Raw genomic sequence first — 19,903 nt, forward strand, 5'->3', positions numbered from 1 at the left:
CTTCCTTAGGATCAGTGAGACCCCACAAGGTGAGATCTTGCATGGAGCCCCAGTCCGAGGGAGATTGACAATCATGTTTAGCTTCTTCCATTTTCTAATGATTGCTCCAACAGTGGACCTTTTTTCACCAAGCTGCTTGGCAATTTCCCCGTAGCCCTTTCCAGCCTTGTGGAGGTGTACAATTTTGTCTCTAGTGTCTTTGGACAGCTCTTTGGTCTTGGCCATGTTAGTAGTTGGATTCTTACTGATTGTATGGGGTGGACAGGTGTCTTTATGCAGCTAACGACCTCAAACAGGTGCATCTAATTTAGGATAATTAAATGTAGTGGAGGTGGACATTTTAAAGGCAGACTAACAGGTCTTTGAGGGTCAGAATTCTAGCTGATAGACAGGTGTTCAAATACTTATTTGCAGCTGTATCATACAAATAAATAGTTAAAAAATCATACATTGTGATTTCTGTTTTTTCTTAGATTATGTCTCAGTGGACATGCACCTACGATGACAATTTCAGACCAATCCATGATTTCTAAGTGGGAGAACTTGCAAAATAGCAGGGTGTTCAAATACTTATTTTCCTCACTGTACAGTCGTTTAAAAAGGAAAATACACCCTTTTCGAATTTTTTTTTTATGCATTAGGACATAATAAAAATAATCTGGTCTTAAAAATAGTTAAATACAACCTCAGACGAACAATATTACTCTAGGCTGAAAACATTTATATAATCAAGCCTTTTGTCAATAAGGTTTTCTTAGGTACAGGAGCAGATCTGGAGGGATCATGGTAATATAGTGAGCTGGTGACCCCCTGCCGAGTTATAAATGCTCCTCCTGAGAACAACTTGAACTTTGAGGATGTATTTGGACTTTGATCGAACTAAACAGTTTGCCACATTGGCTTAGTACTACAACTGGTTTATAGTACACATCAACAATTATAAAATATACTGAATGGACATTAGGTGGACACATAGACGACGATTGGTTCCCTTGAGAGTGGTTCTTCTTAGGTGTCTTACCTATACCATCTCAATGAATTTTACCTTGACACTGTTGACACTGGCTTTCGTGTTTCAACCTTTATAACCTCTTTAAGGTGCTTTTTGACAATGTCCATTGCTAAAAGTGCTATAAAAATAAAACTAAATAAAAAAAAAAAAAGAATTAAAAGTGCTCCTAATGCCAGTGTCTTCTTCCAGCAAAATAATACCTCCGGTCACACTTCTAGAATTGCAACTTTTAAGTTGATTTGTTTGTGAAAAGATGCTTAAAATTGTGGTGAATAATAAGAGCTTTAAGTGCTGCTGAAATTCTGCCAGCCTCTCAAGTCATCCTCTTTTCTGCTCGCACACTGCAGGGTTCAACAATTTGATCATGGAAGGCTAAACTTTGAAACAACAGACAATAAAAAATAAAAAAGAAGGAGATCCAACAATTAGTAAGGCTTTTTGGATCTTCAATATTTAAGGACTTAGAGTATTATTTAAATGTATTACAGACAATAATAACAATAATATAAAAAGTGGTGTGTTTCGCTTTAAAAAAAAATTGTAAAGTTGATCTAGTAGGGTCAGGGTTCAGCATCGTCATGGGCTATAGGCACTTCCGTTCATGCGCACAAACCTGCAAAATATTGGCAGAAAACACTTGTACATTGACCGAATTCTCCATTGCAAGGTGTCACTGTTTTTTGTTACTTATTTATTTATTTATTATTATTATTTTTTTTAATCTTGACGGTATCGCATTTTTATTTTTCCCAAAAAAAGTATTTTTCGCGAGTTCTGATTAAACAGGTTAGTGGTAAGTAAGTTTCGTGTTTGTCACACATTCATACATAAAGCCTGGGTTAGTTAAATAAAACAAACAAAAACTAAAAAAAGAAACTAAAAATTTGCTCAAAAGAAACAAAGACTAACTTGTTATTTTATTATAATGTGCGAAGCTTGAAGTATTTGTATCACGAAAGTATTTGTACGCTAGAGTACGTTTCAAAATAAAAGTTTTCCATACCACACTGCTCCGTATGATAAACAAAATCTTTGCCATGATTCATCCGCAATGCAAGAAACATGACACAGTGATCCTTAGATATATGACCGAGTGTCAGAATATTGATATAGAATATAAATACTTTTTTTTTTTTTTTTTATAATTACAGATTTTTTTAAATAGATAGTTCAATGTGAGTATTGATCCTTTTAGTACAACACATCTTTAGCTACGGTTAACCATCAAAACCCTATGCTCTGCAAAAGTAAACAATCTGCGTATAATTTCAAATGAACAATTTCATCCACCTTACCATAAACAAAATTTGTTCACGTATGGGAACACTTTGGTGAGGCTCAGTGAACAAGTGTGTGCTCTGGCTTTTCTTTCTTATTTTAACGTTTCATTTTTAATTTAATCACATTTGTTTTGACACTACTATTGCATACTTGCATGGAAATGAAATACAAACTGCTCTATTTCATTAGCCTCTGAGAACAGATATGGGGAAAGTGGAGAAGGTGTATATAGAAAGTGTTTATTTTTGCACAAAAAAATCTCGTGTAAGTGGTATGATATTGTAAATAAATAATAATAATAAAAAAACACCACAGTCCTATTATTTATTTTTTATTTCACTCTTCCATATACCCTTTTATCACAAATCACTCCTGTCACTTTTCTCCCCCCACTCCACTCTGCCTGCACTCTTTTCTTCACTTCCCTAACACACTCTCCATTACTTTGCACTGTTGACACCAGGTACCTAAACTTATCCACCTTAACCACCTCTTCTCCCTGCAACCGCACCACTACACTGCCCTCCCTCTCATTCACACACACATGTACTCTGTCTCACTCCTACTGACTTTCATTCCCTTCTCTCCAACGCGTACCTTCACCTCTCCAGGCTCTTCTCCACCTGCTCCCTACTCTCACCACAAATCACAATATCATTCGCAAACATCATAGTCCATGGAGACTCCTGTCTGACCTCATCCGTCAACCTGTCCATCACTACTGCAAACAGAAAAGGGCTCAGAGCTGATTCTTGATGCAGTCCAACCTCCACCTTGAACCAGTCTGTCATTCCTACTGCACACTTTACTGCTGTTAGACTGTCCTCATACATGTCCTGCACCACCCTCACAAACAATACCACAACTCCTCTCTCAGCACCCTGTTGTATGCTTTCTCGAAATACACAAACACACAGTGCAACTCCCTCTGACCTTCTCTATACTTCTCCATCAACATTTTCAATGCTAATTTGCATATGTAGTTCTCTTCCTCGTTATGAAACCATACTGTTGCTCACATATGGTCACCTCTTCTCTCAGCCTGGCTTGCTGACTGATCAACTTTATTCCTGTGTAGTTACTGCAGGTCTGCACATCTCCCTTATTCTTAAAAAACGGTTCCAGCACACTCCTTCTCCATTCATCAGTCACCCTCTCAGCTTCCAAAAATTTGTTAAACAATCTGGTCAGAAACGCCACTGCCATCTCTCCTAAACATCTCCATGATTCTACCGGTATGTCATCTGGTCCAACTGACTTTTCACTCTTCATCATCTTAATAGCTGCTCTCACTTCATCCTTACTAATCCTATCCTGCTTCACCATCTCCACATCTTCCAACATTCTCTCTCTCATTTTCCTCGTTCATCAGCTGCTCAAAATACTCCCTTTAACTTCTTAATACACTCTCCCCACTAATCAACACATTTCCATCTCCATCATTTTTTTCTTCAACTTGCAGCACATCCCTCCCAACTCGGATCCTCTGTCTGGCCAATCATTATAAATCCTTTTCTCCTTTCTTAGTGTCCAACTTCTTATACAGCTCATCATATGACTTTTCTTTTGCTTTTGCTACATCATTCCTCACCTGCTGCAGCATCTCCTTGTACTCCTGTCTCTGAAATTCCCAATTATGTTTCGCCAACCTCTTTCTCCTTATGCTTTCCTGCACTTTCTCATTCCACCACCAAGTCTCTTTGTCTTTCTTTCTCTTTCCAGATGTCATGCTAAGTACCTTTCTAGCAATTTCTTTTATCACTTCTGCATAGTTGCCCAATCATCCACCACCGAGCCCCTGTCTTACACTACAGCAAGATTGCCCAAACTTTTTTCCTGAGGGCCACATACAGATATATAAAGGACTGGGCCACATACAAATATATAAAGGACTGGGCCACTCACTAGACGTGAGGTATACTGCCTTGATTTTAATGCACTAATATTGGTAAAATTAATCAATGCAGTTATTTGATGTTTGATAATTGAACGTTTGAATCTCTATTAGTAGACTTTTATTTAATTTTTTTTACAAAAAGGTTGGCAGGTCATTCTCTCGGTGACAGCCTCAGATTGGTTCTTAGGATGGAATGTCTCTTTGGTTCCGCCATTTCTGATGACCCTGAGCAAATTTTTTCTTTGATTGCTTGCTTCTCGGAGACGCTGCCTTGTTCAAGACAGTAGCCCCTATGGTACCTTAGTGAATTCATCTAGATATTGTCACTTTATAAACGTAATAGTGTACAGTATTTGACCAAATTCACACACAAAATAAATATCAAACTCATTTAATTAGCAATAATAATAAATTAACAGTATTCTGCACTGTAATTAATAAAAAATATACTGTAGCAGTAAGTAGTTGATAGTGTATTGTACTGTATGCTGTGCAATATGATGAGGATGAAGGTTTCTTTTGTATTGCACAGCAGAGAATGTGTTCCTGACGTTCCTGAACATTCGGTCCAGCTGCGGATTCCTGCAAATTTTAAGATAATCCAAAACTTGCTGTTACTTAGGTTCCAAATGAGAACCGACAAATTTTCAGAGCCATGAGTCATGAACCACAAATTATCAGGGGTAGACTGTATATTTTTAGACTTTGATACAAGCCAAATAAAAATAGATGGTGGGTACTGCACTACAGTCTTCCTACTTCAGTTTCCACCATCTTATTTTTTCCCCAGTCCTCACTGTCCTCCTCTTCTTCACCTTCAAAGCCATCCTACAGACCATCATCCAATGCCGTTTAGCTATACTATCTCCTGTCAACACCCTACAGATTCTGATCTCTTTTAGGTTGCATCTCCTGCAGAGAATATAGTCCACTTGTGTGAACCTTGCTCCACTTTTATGTCACCCTATGATCTTCCTTCTTCTTAAAATAAGTATTTACCACTGCCATTTCTCTCCTTTTAGCAAAATATACTACCATCTGCCCTTCCACATTCCTCTTTTTGAGGCCATACCTACCCATCACCTCCTCATCATCCCCTGTTCCCTTCACCAACATGTCCAATGAAGTCTGCCCCAATCACTAATCTTTCATTACTAGGTACACTCTCCACCTCTTGATCCAAATCACTTCCAGAATATTTTTTTCTCCTCCACCTCCACAACCCACTTGCAGCACCTAACCTAACAATCCAAAAAGCTGCTATAACTTATTGTCTGAATGGTCATTTGTGCAATATGGGGGTGTAGTGCAGTTTTGTATATGATTAAATTCTAGCAAATCATTTTTCTTTCAGATGTCAAGTGGAGAAGTGTCAAACATTTCTAGCTACTGCTTAGATGAGAAGAGTTTCCATCTTTGCTGCAAGCTTTTCCTACAGCACTCGGGTGTAATTAGAGATGGATGGAGTTGGGCAGATGTGAAGGTGTGATAAAATATTTTATTTTGGTAATTTCTGAAAAAGTTTACTTTTTCAATACATTCAAAATGTAAGATACTGTCCAATTTGAATGAACAGCTAAAATCCCTTTCTCTGGCTTAGGGTAGTGAAGAAGGTTACGTGAAAAAGACTGCTATAATACCTGCAAAATTAGGTTCTTTGCTTAATCACAAAGCTGATGATGGGATGAATGCTGTGACGGGAGTAGATGAGGTACACATCTGCAGTGCATTTCTGTGTTATTGTAGCTTTCTGATATTATAGTACATTAATACATTATATAAATGTAAATACATTTTCATCTCAAACCTGACCTGGAATTCACATAGTCAACAGAGCATTCAGAATATTGTCCTGATTGACAGTAAATAATAATAATAATAATAATAATAATATTTTTGAGTTGAGGTACCAGTAAACTTCCAGTAATTACAATAAAAAACAATTGATAATACTCAATATAAATAAAAAGATTACAAGCATTGAAAAAACATCAAATAGCAGTCTAATCACTCACCGACAACTTATGTTCACCAACATATAGTAAGTGCTGTGACAAAGCCATCAACAAAGCTACCCAGACAGGTTAAAAATTATAAAGAATTATTTCTTTAGAAATGTCACTTGGGTAAAAAGGTAAAATTCTCTACAAGCATTCAAGTAGAGAATGCTAAAACATATATTTTTTGTTTTATTGTTTTTTATGTTATTAAATTAACTATTTTTTCACTTATTCATTTGAAATTCATACTATTTTATATGCAGTGGCCTTATTAAGAGGGCAAGGCTGATCATAGGTGCACAATGCCCTGGAGAAATATTTTAAATGTACATATTTAATAAATATAGAATTCATGTATTAAAACCTACAAAGGAAATTGACACTGCCATCCATACTTGCATTTTAATAGCATATAAAAAGAATAAAGATTTTTTTCTATTTCTCTTATTCTGTCTAGTGTGATGATGAGGCAGTTGGGGATTATATAGTACAAAGTCAAGTTTTAGTGCACTATGAATACCATATTTTATACTCCATTGGTCATCAGGTGCCTATTCTCTACTTCAGAGCATCTACATTAGGTATGACACATTTCTTCATGCAGATTTTTATATCTTTTGGAAATTTTGTTTTTAGATGTTTGAAAGCTTGTATTTGCTTTTCCCTCCCTTTCTTAACAGATGGACAGCCCTTGTCCCTTGATGAAGTTTGGAGCAATATTCACCCAAACTACAGACAAAGGCTACTTCAAGGACCTTGGGATACACTGACTCAACAGGTAACATTCATCAGTACACCCACACCATTGTATTAACAGTGTTAAGAACTGGTTCTGCTAGGAATGTGAGTTCATTTTAATCTCTTTATGAAAGTCTAAGCACATAGGAAGTAATCTGTTAGTCAAACACTAATAAAAGCTGGGCACAACACTAAGTTATACATTTTGCTATTTAATTTTTGTGTGTTAACCTGATGTGACGTTACATGACATCATCAAGCCGATCATTTTGATGTATGAAATGGTTGGAATAGTTAGATAATTACAAGGGTTACTACTAATTTCCTAATACTGTAAGTGTGCTTGGGGAAAATTTTCTATGAACTTTTACACTTGACTAGACGCATTGGAATGCTGAGAAAAGTAATCACACTCACTGACAATTTCAAGTTGTTTTTTGTTCCGCGTCTGTCAGTCAAGTGCAGGGTTATGTAGGTGTCAAAAGTATGTCCAATGGAGATAGAAAATTTGAACAGTGTCTCTGCCTGTGTGCTCCTCTAGACAATTTTATATTAGTGTGTATGGCAAATACTCATGAAAAATTCCACACATCTTTAACGTCATTAATTTCTGGGTTTGTGTGCGAGTCCTTGAGGGTCCTAATGTTCATATTATTTTCTATGGGCTGAAATAACAATGCTAATTGGACATATACAGTAAATATTATTATGCCCAGTCTACTATATAATAGCATGTCAGCAGCAACATCTGAGTTGAGGCAACCATGTTTCTTTCCCCATTCGTTCTATATATTACTTTATTTATTTTTTTAAACATACATATGTTTTTATATTTTGTGTTTCTAATAAAATGTTTATGGACCCTAGGGAGTACCCATGTTTCTTACAGTATGCTAAGACACATTGTTCTGTTGCTTTATACCAGGCATAACTTTATGGCCACCAATCAAGCATAACATTATGGCCACCTATCTAATATTGTGTTGGTCCCCCTTTTGCTCCCAAAACAGCCCTGACCCAACAGCATTAACAGCATTAACTTTTTCAACACTTTTTCAGCAGTCTGTTTGATCGGACCATGTGAGCAAGCTTTTGCTTCCCACATGCATCACTGAGGCGTGGCTGCCTCATTGACCTCATGACCCTGTTGCCGGTTCATCACTGTTTATTTTTTAGACGACTTTTAATAAATCCCCTGCAGACCGGGAACACCCCACAAGAGCTGCAGTTTTGAGGAAGCTCTGAACCAGTCGTTTGTCATCACTTTTTACCCCTTGTCAGTCTCACTCAAATCCTTACTCTTGCCCATTTTCCTGCTTCTCACACATATATATATATATATATATATATATATATATATATATATATATATATATATATATATATATATATATATTTATATTAGGGATGCCCCGAAATGAAAATTCTTGGCCGAAACAGAAAACCGAAAACCGAAACAAGGCCGCAAACCGAAACACCGAAAGAAATTATGCCAATTATTATTACGATTGCATTTATGGCTATGATTGTGTACTAACCTTACTAAAATCAAGGCATTTTAATTGCATAAATTAATATCAAAGTTTCAAAATATAAATCAATTACAAATTATGAAAATATTTATTGATAGCACATTGCAACAATGCACAGGATAAAATAAATTAAAATTCAAACTTAAATGTTTAACTTAAATGCACTCATGTGTACATTAAATAATAATGTACAGGCCCTCTGGCCTGCTGAAAGGTTGTACAATTAAATATGTTCTTTCATAAAAACAAAGTGCATTCAGAAAAACTGCTTAAAGATACAACAATATAACACTATCACTGGGAAACTTCCTGCCTTTTAAAAACGTCCGCCACAGACGGAGTGCGCATGCTCGGAGGGGTTTTGCTTTTCCTCTCATATTTAGCATAGCGATCGGGATCTTTGGATTTCAGGTGATAAACCCGACGTGGAGAAAGTCTTTGCAGACGAAATTTCGGCATTACATGTTTTGCAAATCGCTATCCGTGGTTCTTTCTCAGATATACTGAAATACGTCCACACAGCAGACATGATGTTGTAGCACGTGCAGACCGCGGTTTCTGTTTGCGTCATCACAAACGGGCTACGGGGAAATTGCCAAGCAGCTTGGTGAAAAAAGGTCCACTGTTGGAGCAATCATTAGAAAATGGAAGAAGCTAAACATGACTGTCAATCTCCCTCGGACTGAGGCTCCATGCAAGATCTTACCTAGTGGGGTCTCAATGATCCTAAGGAAGGTGAGAAATCAGCCCAGAACTACACGGGAGGAGCTGGTCAATGACCTGAAAAGAGCTGGGACCAACGTTTCCAAGGTTACTGTTGGTAATACACTAAGACGTCATGGTTTGCAATCATGCATGGCACTGAAGGTTCCCCTGCTTAAACCAGCACATGTCCAGGCACGTCTTAAGTTTGCCAGTAAACTATTTGGATGATCCAGAGGAGTCATGGAAAAAGGTCATGTGGTCAGATGAGACCAAAATAGAACTTTTGGGTCATAATTCCACTAAACGTGTTTGGAGGAAGAAGAATGATGAGTACCATCCCAAGAACACAATTTTCTGCACATGGGACAGGGCGACTGCACTGTATTAAGGAGAGGATGACCGGGGCCATGTATTGCGAGATTTTGGGGAACAACCTCATTTTCTCAGTTATAGCATTGAAGCTGGGTCGAGGCTGGGTCTTCCAACATGACAATGACCCGAAGCACACAGCCAGGATAACCAAGGAGTGGCTCTGTGAGAAGCATATCAAGGTTCTGGCATGGCCTAGCCAGTCTCCAGACCTAAACCCATGACTGATCTAGAGAAGATCTGTGTGGAGGAGTGGGCCAAAATCCCTCCTGCAGTTTATGCAAACCTGGTGAAAAAGCTACAGGAGACGTTTGACCTCTGTAATTGCAAACAAATATTAACATTGACATTATACATTGTGATTTCTGGATTTTTTTTTTTAGATTCTGTCTCTCACAGTGGACATGCACCTACGATGACAATTTCAGACCCCTCCATGATTTCTAAGTGGGAGAACTTGCAAAAGAGCAGGGTGTTCAAATACTTATTTTCCTCACTGTATATGCATTCCACATTTACTCCCAATTTGCTGTTATAATTCCCTCCAGTCTTCTGGGAAGATGTTTCACTAGATTTTAGAGTATGCTTATGGAAGTTTGAGTTCATCAACCACAAATTGTTAGCAATCTCAGATACTGTTGTAGGCTAAGGAGGCCTGGGGTGCAGTCAGTGTTCCAATTTATCCCAAAGGTGTTCAATGGGGTTATCACACTCTATAGCAGGCCACTCAAGAGCTTCCTCTCCAAACCATGTAAACCATATCTTCATGGAGCTCATTTTGTGAAATTTTCAGCATCCAGACATCCTATACAAATGTGTGCCTCTAGCTTTGTGGTAACAGTTTGGAGAAGAACCACATATGTATAAACATATTATTAACAATTATGTGTGCTTGCAGGAACACCCTTTTCTAGGTCAGCCTTTCTTTATGCTCCATCCTTGTCACACTGAAGAGTTTATGAAACCACTTTTACAAATGGCAGATGACAAAAAAAGGTAATATTTCACTTCTTAGCAGCACTTCAGTTCTGCCTCTGTGATTATAGGTTAAAGGAAGTTCACTTTTCTGTTGGTCTGCAATGCTGTACATGCAAACTATACACACAACCACATGCACATGCGTGCACACACGTACACTCTATTTTTTTCCAATTGTGGTAGACATTTTGCTTGAAACAGTCTCTGTACACAAACTGTTCAGGTACTGGCTGTTTTAGAGATTCAACTTTCCAGGGTAGGGAAAAGTTATGAAACCATCAAAATAATTACTGTTAAAGTTTGTAATATTATTTCACTTTGTACTTTTTTGACTCTTTAATGCAGGTTTATGCATAAATCATATATCAGTTGCACATTTAGCCTGATAGATTATTTGCTTATTTAGGTGCGGAAAATCAATCAACTCTTATTTTTCCACAGAATAATTCTATACTGCAGAACATTTGTGGAATGACATCACAGGAGATTCACACTATTTTGCATTAGATCTGGGGAATTAGATACAATGAGACCTAGGGAATTTAGAGTCCAAGTTAAACTTATGCTTGCAGTGAATGATATTAATTGGTCTTCATGATGTTTTGGAGCAAACTCAACATTTCATCTCTTCTTCTACTTTTGGCTGCATCCGTCTCCATACCACTCTGTCCTCTACACCTACCTCTTTCAAACCAACTACCTGCATGTTTTCCTTTACCACATCCATTAACCTCCTCCTTGATCTTCCTTTTTTTCCTTCCTGGCAGCTCCATCCTTTAGAATTATTCTATCTATCGATGGTTTGTCCCTCCTCTGCACATGTCCAAACCATCTCAATCTCGCCTCCATTACTTTGTCTCCAAAACGTTCTGCCCATGCACCCTCTAATAAACTAATTTATAATCCTGTCCTTACCTTCGAAAATTGTGTTGAACAATATAGTTAAAAACTCCAATGCCATCATTCATGCTTTTACTGGTTTGTCATCTGGTCTAACCAATTTCACTCTTTATCCACTTAATATCTGCTCTCACTTTATCCTTACTAATCCTATTCACTTCCTGCTTCACTTTTTCCACATCATCCAATCTTCTTTCTCTCCCATTTTCTTCATTTATCAGCTGCTCGAAATACTTCCTCCATCTTCTCAACACACTCTCCTCACTAGTCAACACATTTCCATCTCCATCCTTTATTACCCTAACCTGCAGCACATCCTTCCCAGCTCGGACCCTCTGCCTGGCCAATTGATTCAAATCCTTTTCTCCTTCCTTAGTGTCCAACTTCTCATACAGCTCCTAATATGTCTTTTCCTGTGCATTTGCCACATCCCTCTTCACCTGTTGCCGCATCTTCTTGCACCCCTGTCTTTTTTTTTCTTTCTTTCGGCTTCTCCCATTAGGGGTCGCCACAGCAGACCATCCGCATGTTAGATTTGGCACGTTTTTACGCTGGATGCCCTTCCTAACGCAACCCTCCCCATTTATCCAGGCTTGGGACCGGCACTAAGGCTTGTGCAACCCTAATGTCTGGGGTTGGTTCCCTGACCGGGGATCGAACCCGGACCGCAGCGATGAGAGTGCCGCATCCTAACCTCTGCCGATCCCAATTCTGTTTTGCCAAAGTCTTTTTCCTTATGCTTTCCTGCACTTCCTCATTCCACCACCATGTCTCTTTGTCTTCCTTTCTCTTTCCAGTACCTTAAAGTGCCTTTCTAGCTGTCACTCTTATCACTTCAGCAGTAGTTTATCCACCACCAAACCCCTGTCTGACCTCTTTGTTGAATCTTACACTACAGTCTTCCTCCTTCAGTTTCCACATTCTTATTATTTTTCCAGTCCTCACTCTCCTCCTCTTCTTCTTCACCTACATAGACATCCTACAGACCACCATCCGATGCTGTCTAGCTACACTGTCCCCTGCCAACACCTTACAGTCCCCAATCTCTTTCAGGTTACATCTCCTCCATAAAATGTAGTTAACCTGTGTGCAACTTCCTCCACTCTTATACATCACCCTACAATCCTCCTTCTTAAAATACGTATTCACCACCACCATTTCCATCATTTTCTGCCCTTCCACATTCCTCTCCTTAAGACCATTAGCTATTACCCACTAGCCATTGCCTCGACATTAACTCTGTTCTCTTCACCAACATGTCCATTGAAGTCTGCCAAAATCACCAATCTTCCATTACTAGGTATTCCTAGGTATACTTTAGGTGCACTCCCATTCCTAGGTACCGCTTCATCTAACTCACTTCAAAATATTTCTTCCTCCTCCATCTCACATCCACTTGCGGAGCCTAGGCACTGATGACATTTCCCAACACCCCTTCAATTTCCAGCTTCACGTAAATAACCCTATCAGAAACTCTTTTTCTTCTTCTTCTTCTTCTTCTTTCGGCTGCTCCCATTAGGGGTCGCCACAGCGGATCACCCGTCTCCATACCACCCTGTCCTCTACATCTGCCTCTTTCACACCAACTACCCGCATGTCTTCCCTCACCACAACCATGAACCTCCTTGGCCTTCCCCTTTTTCTCCTACCTGGTGGCTCCATCCTCAGCATTCTTCTACCAATATAATTCATGTCCCACCCATCTCAATCTCGCCTCCCTCACCTTGTCACCAAAACATCCTACATGCGCTGTCTCTCTAATAAACTAATTTCTAATCTTGTCCATCCTCGTCACTTCCAACGAAAACCTTAACATCTTCAGCTCTGCCACCTCCAGCTTCGCCTCCTGTCTTTTACTCAATGCCACTGTCTCTAATCCATACAACATCGCAGGTCTCACCACAGTCCTATAAACTTTCCCTTTCATTCTTGCAGATACCCTACTATCACAAATCACTCCTGTCACTCTTCTCCACCCACTCCACCCTGCCTGCACTCTTTTCTTTACTTCACTAACACACTCTCCATTACTTTGCACTGTTGACCCTAGGTACCTGAACTCCTCCACCTTTTCCAGCTCTTCTCCCTGCAACCGCATCACTCCACTGCCCTCCCTCTCATTCACACACGTACTCGGTCTTACTCCTACTGACTCTCATTCCCCTTCTCTCCAGCGCATATCTCCACCTCTCCAGGCTCTTCTCAACCTGCTCTCTACTCTCACCACAAATCACAATATCATCTGCAAACATCATAGTCCAGGGAGACTCCTGTCTGACCTCATCCAAAACTCCACTGCCATCTCTCCTAAACATCTCTACGCTTCTACCGGTATATCATCTGGTCCAACTGACTTTCCACTCTTCATCCTTTCAATCGCTGCTCTCACTTCCTCCTTACTAATCCTATCTACATCCTGCTTCACCAACTCCACATCATCCAACCTTCTCTCTCTGATTTTCCTCATTCATCAGCTGCTCAAAATACTCCTCCACCTTCTCAACACACTCTCCTCACTAGTCAACACATTTCCTCTCCATCCTTTACTGCTCCAACTTGCAGTACATCCTTCCCAGCTCGGTCCCTCTGCCTGGCCAATCGGTATAAATCCTTTTCTTCTTCCTTAGTGTCCAACCTCTCATACAGCTCCTCATATGCCTTTTCCTTGGCTTTCGCCACATCCCTTTTACCTGCTGCCGCATCTCCTTGTACTCCTGCCTACTTTTCTCATCACTCTGTCTATCCCACTTCTGTTTTGCCAACCTCTTTCTCCTTATGCTCTCCTGCACTTCCTCATTCCACCACCACATCTCCTTGTCTTGCTTTCTATTTCCAGATGTCACACCAAGTACTTTTCTAGCTGCCTCCTCATCACTCCTGCAGTAGTTGCCCAATCATCCAACACCTCTTCACCACCACCGAGCCCCTGTCTGACCTCTTCCCTGAACCTCACACTACACTCTTCCTCCTTAAGTTTCTATCATCTTATTCTTCTTTCAGTCTTCACTCTCATCCTCTTCTTCTTCACCTCCAAAACCATCCTACAGACCACCATCCGATGCTGTCTAGCTACACTGTCCCCTGCCAACACCTTACAGTCTCCAATCTCCTTCAGGTTGCATCTCCTGAATAGCACATAGTTCACCTGTGTGCACCTTCCTCCACTCTTATACGTCACCCTATGATCCTCCTTCTTTTTAAATTAAGTGTTCACCACTGCCATTTCCATCCTTTTAGCAAAATCTACCACCATCTGCTCTTCCACATTCCTCTCCTTAAAACCATACCTACCCATTACCTCCTCATCACCTCTGTTCCCTTCACCTACATGCTCATTAAAGTCTGCCCCAATCACCAATCGTTCTTTCCTAGGTACACCATCCACCACTTCATCTAATTCACTCCAGAATTTTTCTGATGACATTTATCATCATCCCTTCAACTTCCAGCTTCACGATCATCACCCTATCAGAAACTCTCTTCACCTCCACTACACTCTTACTATACTCTTCCTTCAGAATCACCACTACAACATTTCTCTTTCCATCCACACCATGATAAAACAGTTTAAATCCACCTCCAATGTTCCTGGCCTTACTTCCTTTTCACTTGGTCTCCTGAACACACAGCATATCTACCTTTCTCCTCTCCATCATATCAGCTACCTCTCTCCTTTTACCCGTCATAGTACCAACATTTAAAGTACCTACCCGAACCTCCACTCTCCTACACTGCTCCTTTCCCTGCCATCTCTGTAGACATCTTCCTCCTCTCCTTTTTCTCCTTCGGCCAACGGTAGCCCAATTTCCACCGGTACCCTGTCGGCTAACGATACCTGTGGCGGTCGTTGTTAACCCGGGCCTCGACCGATCCGGTATGAAATTCTCCTTTGTGATCCGCATATTTGATTTGGCACATGTTTTTACACTGGATGCCCTTTCTAACGCAACCCTCCCCATTTACCCGGGCTTGGGACCGGCACTAAGAGTGCACTGGCTTGTGCATCCATAATGGCTGGGTTATCAGAAACTCTCTTTACCTACATTATACCCTTACTGTATTCTTCCTTCAGGATTACCCCAATGCTCTTTCTCTTTCCATCCACACCATGATAGAACAGTTTAAACCCACCTCCAATATTCCTGGGATTACTTCCTTTCCACTTGCTCTCCTGAACACCCAACATGTCTACCTTTCTCCACTCCATCATATCAGCTTACATTTAAAGTACTCACCCTAACCGCCACTCTCCTACACTTCCCCTTTCCCTGCTGTCTCTGTAGACGTCTTCCCCCTCTCCTTCTCCTTTGGCCAACAGTAGCCCAATTTCCACTGGTACCCTGTTGGATAACAATACCTTTGTTGGCCGTTGGTAACCGAGGCCTCGACCTATCTGGTACGAAATTTAGGTTTGTGATCCACATATTTGATTTGGCACGTTTTACACTGGATGCTAGGGCTGCACGATTAATCGAAAAATGAATCACGATCTCGATTCATACATACATTCGATCTTCTTTTTAAATGATGGCGATTCACGTGCATATATAGTATTTCCCTGTATTCATATGCTGCATTCACGTGTTCACGTATTTACTTACAACAATCTAAGATGCTAAATCAGTCAAATTTATTCACCAATCAGACCCGATCGTTTCTCTTCTCCCTCGTCCTTATTTGCGGCGTTCTGCTGTCACTCACGTGACGTGTATCAAAGCGGCAGACCCGAATACATTGGTGGATTTAGAGCGGGCTTTGAACCAGGACTAAAGCCCTATTCCGATGGGACTAGGTTTCCAAACGACGCTTGAGTTAGAATTTTTTTCAGACAACGTGTCTGTCATTTCATGTATAGATTTGGACGGGACTAACATCTCTGTGTTTATTACGGAGGTAGGAGTGTCTGTGTTTTACATGTGGGCGTTGCACAAGACCACATGTCCAGGATGTGTGGATTGCGTATGGTCATATGACAAAGCAGAAACTTGAATACCGGCACGCTAAGATTGGTACGGTATGTCACGTTGACCAAAACACACAAGATAACACGTTTTGGAAAAAACATTTTCGGCAATCACAGACATTCGCATGCGGACGGGATTAGATTTCTCAGAGGACCGCCGAGTTTGCTGTTTGAAATGACAGACGTCGGCTGAAAAAAATTCTAACTCAAACGTCGTTTGGAAAACTAGTCCCGTCCGAATAGGGCTTGTGAGAACTGACAGTTCACTTTCTGTCTAATATATTTCACCCTTGACTGGTGCCACTGTAATAAGACAATTTATCTTCATTTTATGTGTCCTTTCAACAATAAAAGCATATGTTCCTATTCTGTGATTGTAGCCATTCCTAAATGGTAGACATGTGCTTTCTTATATCAACTTTATAGTGTTTTTAGAACCCCAAATGTTGCTACATATTATCTTTTTAGTGTATATAGTGTATATTTTTCCATTCCATGTTTTGTATTGTTTCAGAAAAATAAACTACATCACAACATGGCTGAGCGTGGTAGGGCCTGTGGTGGGATTGGACGTGCCTCTTAGTTATCACACAGAATTGCCTGCTCCTGACTGATAACGTCTTACTTGTCTGGTTGAGTTTAAGGATCACTATGCTCCATCTAACCTCGCCATGTCTCACATCATCTATACATTTGGTGAAGAAGCCACCATTTGTTGGTGAAAATACTCATCACCACTGTTTTTTTGTTTTGTTTTTGTTTTTGTATCTATATTTTTACATTTTCTTTTTCTCTTTAACAAGACATTTTGAGAAATTGACACTACACATTCTAGTTTATAATAACTTTTTGAACCTATGAACCGCTCGGTCTGTTATTTTGCCTAAAAAATACCTGGTTTAAACATATCTACTGTAGCTATTTATGAGTCCTGAATGCTTAACTGGAAGTCGATTTCTTTTGGGGCTTTAAAGGAAGAAGCTTTGTCCCTTGTCTTCATTATTATAGGTACTTGTAAGTAAGCCACTCTTTTGACAGAAATAAATATTACAGATTATGTAAGAGAGTTCTTTCCAGATTAAAGTTGGGGGGGCTGTTATCTGTCATCCAGATAACATCACAGTATTAAGAATCAAGCATATGTAAAAACTGTGGATAATTTGTGTAAATTCAGTTATGTCTTGTGGACTATATGCAGACTATGTGAAATAGCTTATTCAAGGCAGCACTAATTAAACAACAAATACAAATAAAAGGTTTTCTGAATACAGTATGTAAATGTAGCTGTACTAATTATTAACATTTTACAGATTCTGCAAGGTGTATATAAATGTGTTATTTCATGAAATGAAAGATGAAATTATTGTGTTCTTTCATTTCACTGTATATGGTTGGAATTACAATAAAAGCCTACTTGACTTGAATATAGAATAAATGTAGGGTTACATTTTTTTATATGAAAATTCTTTTATCATACAAAGAGCTAAGCATAATGATATCACATGAATTAACTTAACATTGTTTACCCAATAAAAAAGTTTTAACTTCTACAGGAAGGTAGAAAAGATGCATGACAATGATTTACCATGTATTGATGTTTTCTTATTACACGCTTTTCATTACTAACTTAATATTTGTGACATGACTGAATTTCAGAACAAACATAGGACAAACAAAATTCAAAGTCTTGGATTTACAGTACATCTGGAAAGTATTCACATCGCTTCACTTTTTTTCCACACTTTAGCTGTTATCCAAAATAAATTAAATTCATTATTTTCCTAAAGATTCTACAAACAGTACCTCAATGTGAAAGAAGTTAGTTTAAAATCTTTGCAAATTTATTAAAAATAAAATATGAAGTAAATCAAAAAGTCTGAATCAAAATTGAGCTCTGGTGCATCCCGTTTCCACTGATCCTGATCCATACAACTTGACTGAAGGCCACCTGTGGTAAATTCAGTTGATTGGACATGCTTTGGAAAGGGCACACACCTGTCTATGTAAGGTCCCACAGATAATAGTGGCAAGCCATAAAGTCCAAGGAATTGTCTGTAGACCTGAAGTCACACCTCAGTAAAAGGCACATGACAGCCCACCAGGTGTTTGCCAAAAGGAACCTGAAGGACTCTCAGATCATGAGAAAGATTGAAATCTTTGAATGCCAAGCATGTCTGGAGTAAACCAGGCACTACTCATTATCTGGACAACACCCATCCCTACAGTGAAGCATAGTGGTTGCAGAATCTTGCTGTGGGGATGTTTTTCAGTGGTAGGAACTGGAAGACTAGTCAGGATTGAGGGAAAGATGAATGCAGGATGAGTTATCTTTAATTAAAACCTGCTACAGAGCACTCTGGACCTCGGATAGAGGCGACAATTAATATTCCAACACAACAACTCTAAGCACACAGCCAAGATAACAAAGGAGTGGCTACGTGACAACTCTGTGACTGTCCTTGTGTGGCCCAGCCAGAGCCCAGACTTAAAACCGATTGAATATCTCTGGAAAGATCTGAAAATGGTTGTGCACCAACGCTCCGCATTCAACCTTATGGAGCTTCAGAAGTTCTGCAAAGAAGAATGGGAACATAATTGGTGTGCCAAGCTTGTAGCATACTCTAAATGACTTGAGGCTGTGATTGGTGCAAAGGTAATTCAACAAAAAGAAGATTGTCATTGTCACACTGTCATTATGGGGTATTGTTTGTAGAATTCTTAGGAAAATAACGAATTTTATCTTTTTTGGAATAAGGCTGTAACATAAAATGTGGAAAAGTTGAAGCTGTGAATACGTTCCAGATGCACTGTATTAGGTCAGACAGCATCCACAGCTTTTTTTGTTTAACAGCAATGTTTAATTCAATTCACTTTCATTTGTATAGCACTTTTACAATGTACATAGTCTCAATGCTGCTTTACACAGATAATGTGGTTATAAACTTGTATAAAAGAATTTGCAAGTTTAATGCCTAAGTTTTTTCTTTGTAAATGTCAGCATTTCAACAACAGTGAGGATTTTTACAAACGGCACACTAGAAATGGAATTTGGAAAACAAACAGTTGAGGGTTCTAAGCAGTTCAGTTTGGGTAAACCTATGCTCATAGTAGACAAGAGGTATTGCTGCTTTTTTTCTGCCAGATTAAATATTTCGAGTTGACGATTTAGGCATATGAAACTAATTTGTCCAATTTCTGCTGAATTTTTTTTTTTTAATCAATAAGGCATTTCTTTGTCACTCAATGTTTGTTTTTTTTTCACACTATTCTTTGTCATTTGCAGACACTGTTGTGTACATATCAGCAACTTTTGAATTACATCTCTAATTGTTGTTGATTTATTTTGCCATGTTCTGTTGTTTTTCATTACTTGTGTGTTAACTACTCCAGTTGGTCGAATTAATTTTGTGCCTCAACCCATTTATCAAAATTGCCATGTTCACCATATTTTAGATGACAGAAAAAATCATAAGTAAAAAAAAAGTAATTACTGTCTTGCTCCATATGCAACTCACTTCATTTGTCAGT

General features: G+C 39.2%; 1 protein-coding gene across 6 annotated transcripts; it reads left to right on the forward strand.

The window, feature by feature from the left end:
- The first annotated feature begins 1,575 nt into the window (after positions 1 to 1,575).
- Positions 1,576 to 19,866, forward strand: atg10 (ATG10 autophagy related 10 homolog (S. cerevisiae)). 6 transcript variants are annotated; one of them, XM_046860573.1, is made up of 8 exons: positions 1,599 to 1,679; positions 1,772 to 1,798; positions 5,545 to 5,673; positions 5,791 to 5,901; positions 6,648 to 6,771; positions 6,871 to 6,968; positions 10,433 to 10,530; positions 16,890 to 19,866. In XM_046860573.1, exons 1-8 carry the CDS (start codon positions 1,614 to 1,616, stop codon positions 16,987 to 16,989), a joined length of 753 nt encoding a protein of 250 aa, XP_046716529.1. In that variant the 5' UTR covers positions 1,599 to 1,613; the 3' UTR covers positions 16,990 to 19,866. The 6 variants fall into 6 exon arrangements, with proteins under 6 accessions (XP_046716528.1, XP_046716530.1, XP_046716529.1 ...); XM_046860578.1 differs by having other exon boundaries at positions 1,653 to 1,679; positions 1,772 to 1,805; XM_046860572.1 differs by lacking the exon at positions 1,772 to 1,798 and having other exon boundaries at positions 1,576 to 1,679; positions 5,526 to 5,673.
- Positions 19,867 to 19,903: the final 37 nt, after the last annotated feature.

The sequence above is a fragment of the Silurus meridionalis genome, chromosome 11 (genome assembly GCF_014805685.1).
Source record: "Silurus meridionalis isolate SWU-2019-XX chromosome 11, ASM1480568v1, whole genome shotgun sequence".
Lineage (NCBI taxonomy): Eukaryota > Metazoa > Chordata > Actinopteri > Siluriformes > Siluridae > Silurus > Silurus meridionalis.

Bases quoted from the DNA above. Each gene is read 5' to 3' on its own strand.
- atg10 (XM_046860572.1), top strand. From the start codon at position 1,591: ATGGGCTATAGGCACTTCCGTTCATGCGCACAAACCTGCAAAATATTG. The intron at 1,680-5,525 runs GTGTCACTGTTT...ATTAAATTCTAG, and splicing joins ACCGAATTCTCCATTGCAAG to CAAATCATTTTTCTTTCAGA. The intron at 6,969-10,432 runs GTAACATTCATC...GTGTGCTTGCAG, and splicing joins GGGATACACTGACTCAACAG to GAACACCCTTTTCTAGGTCA.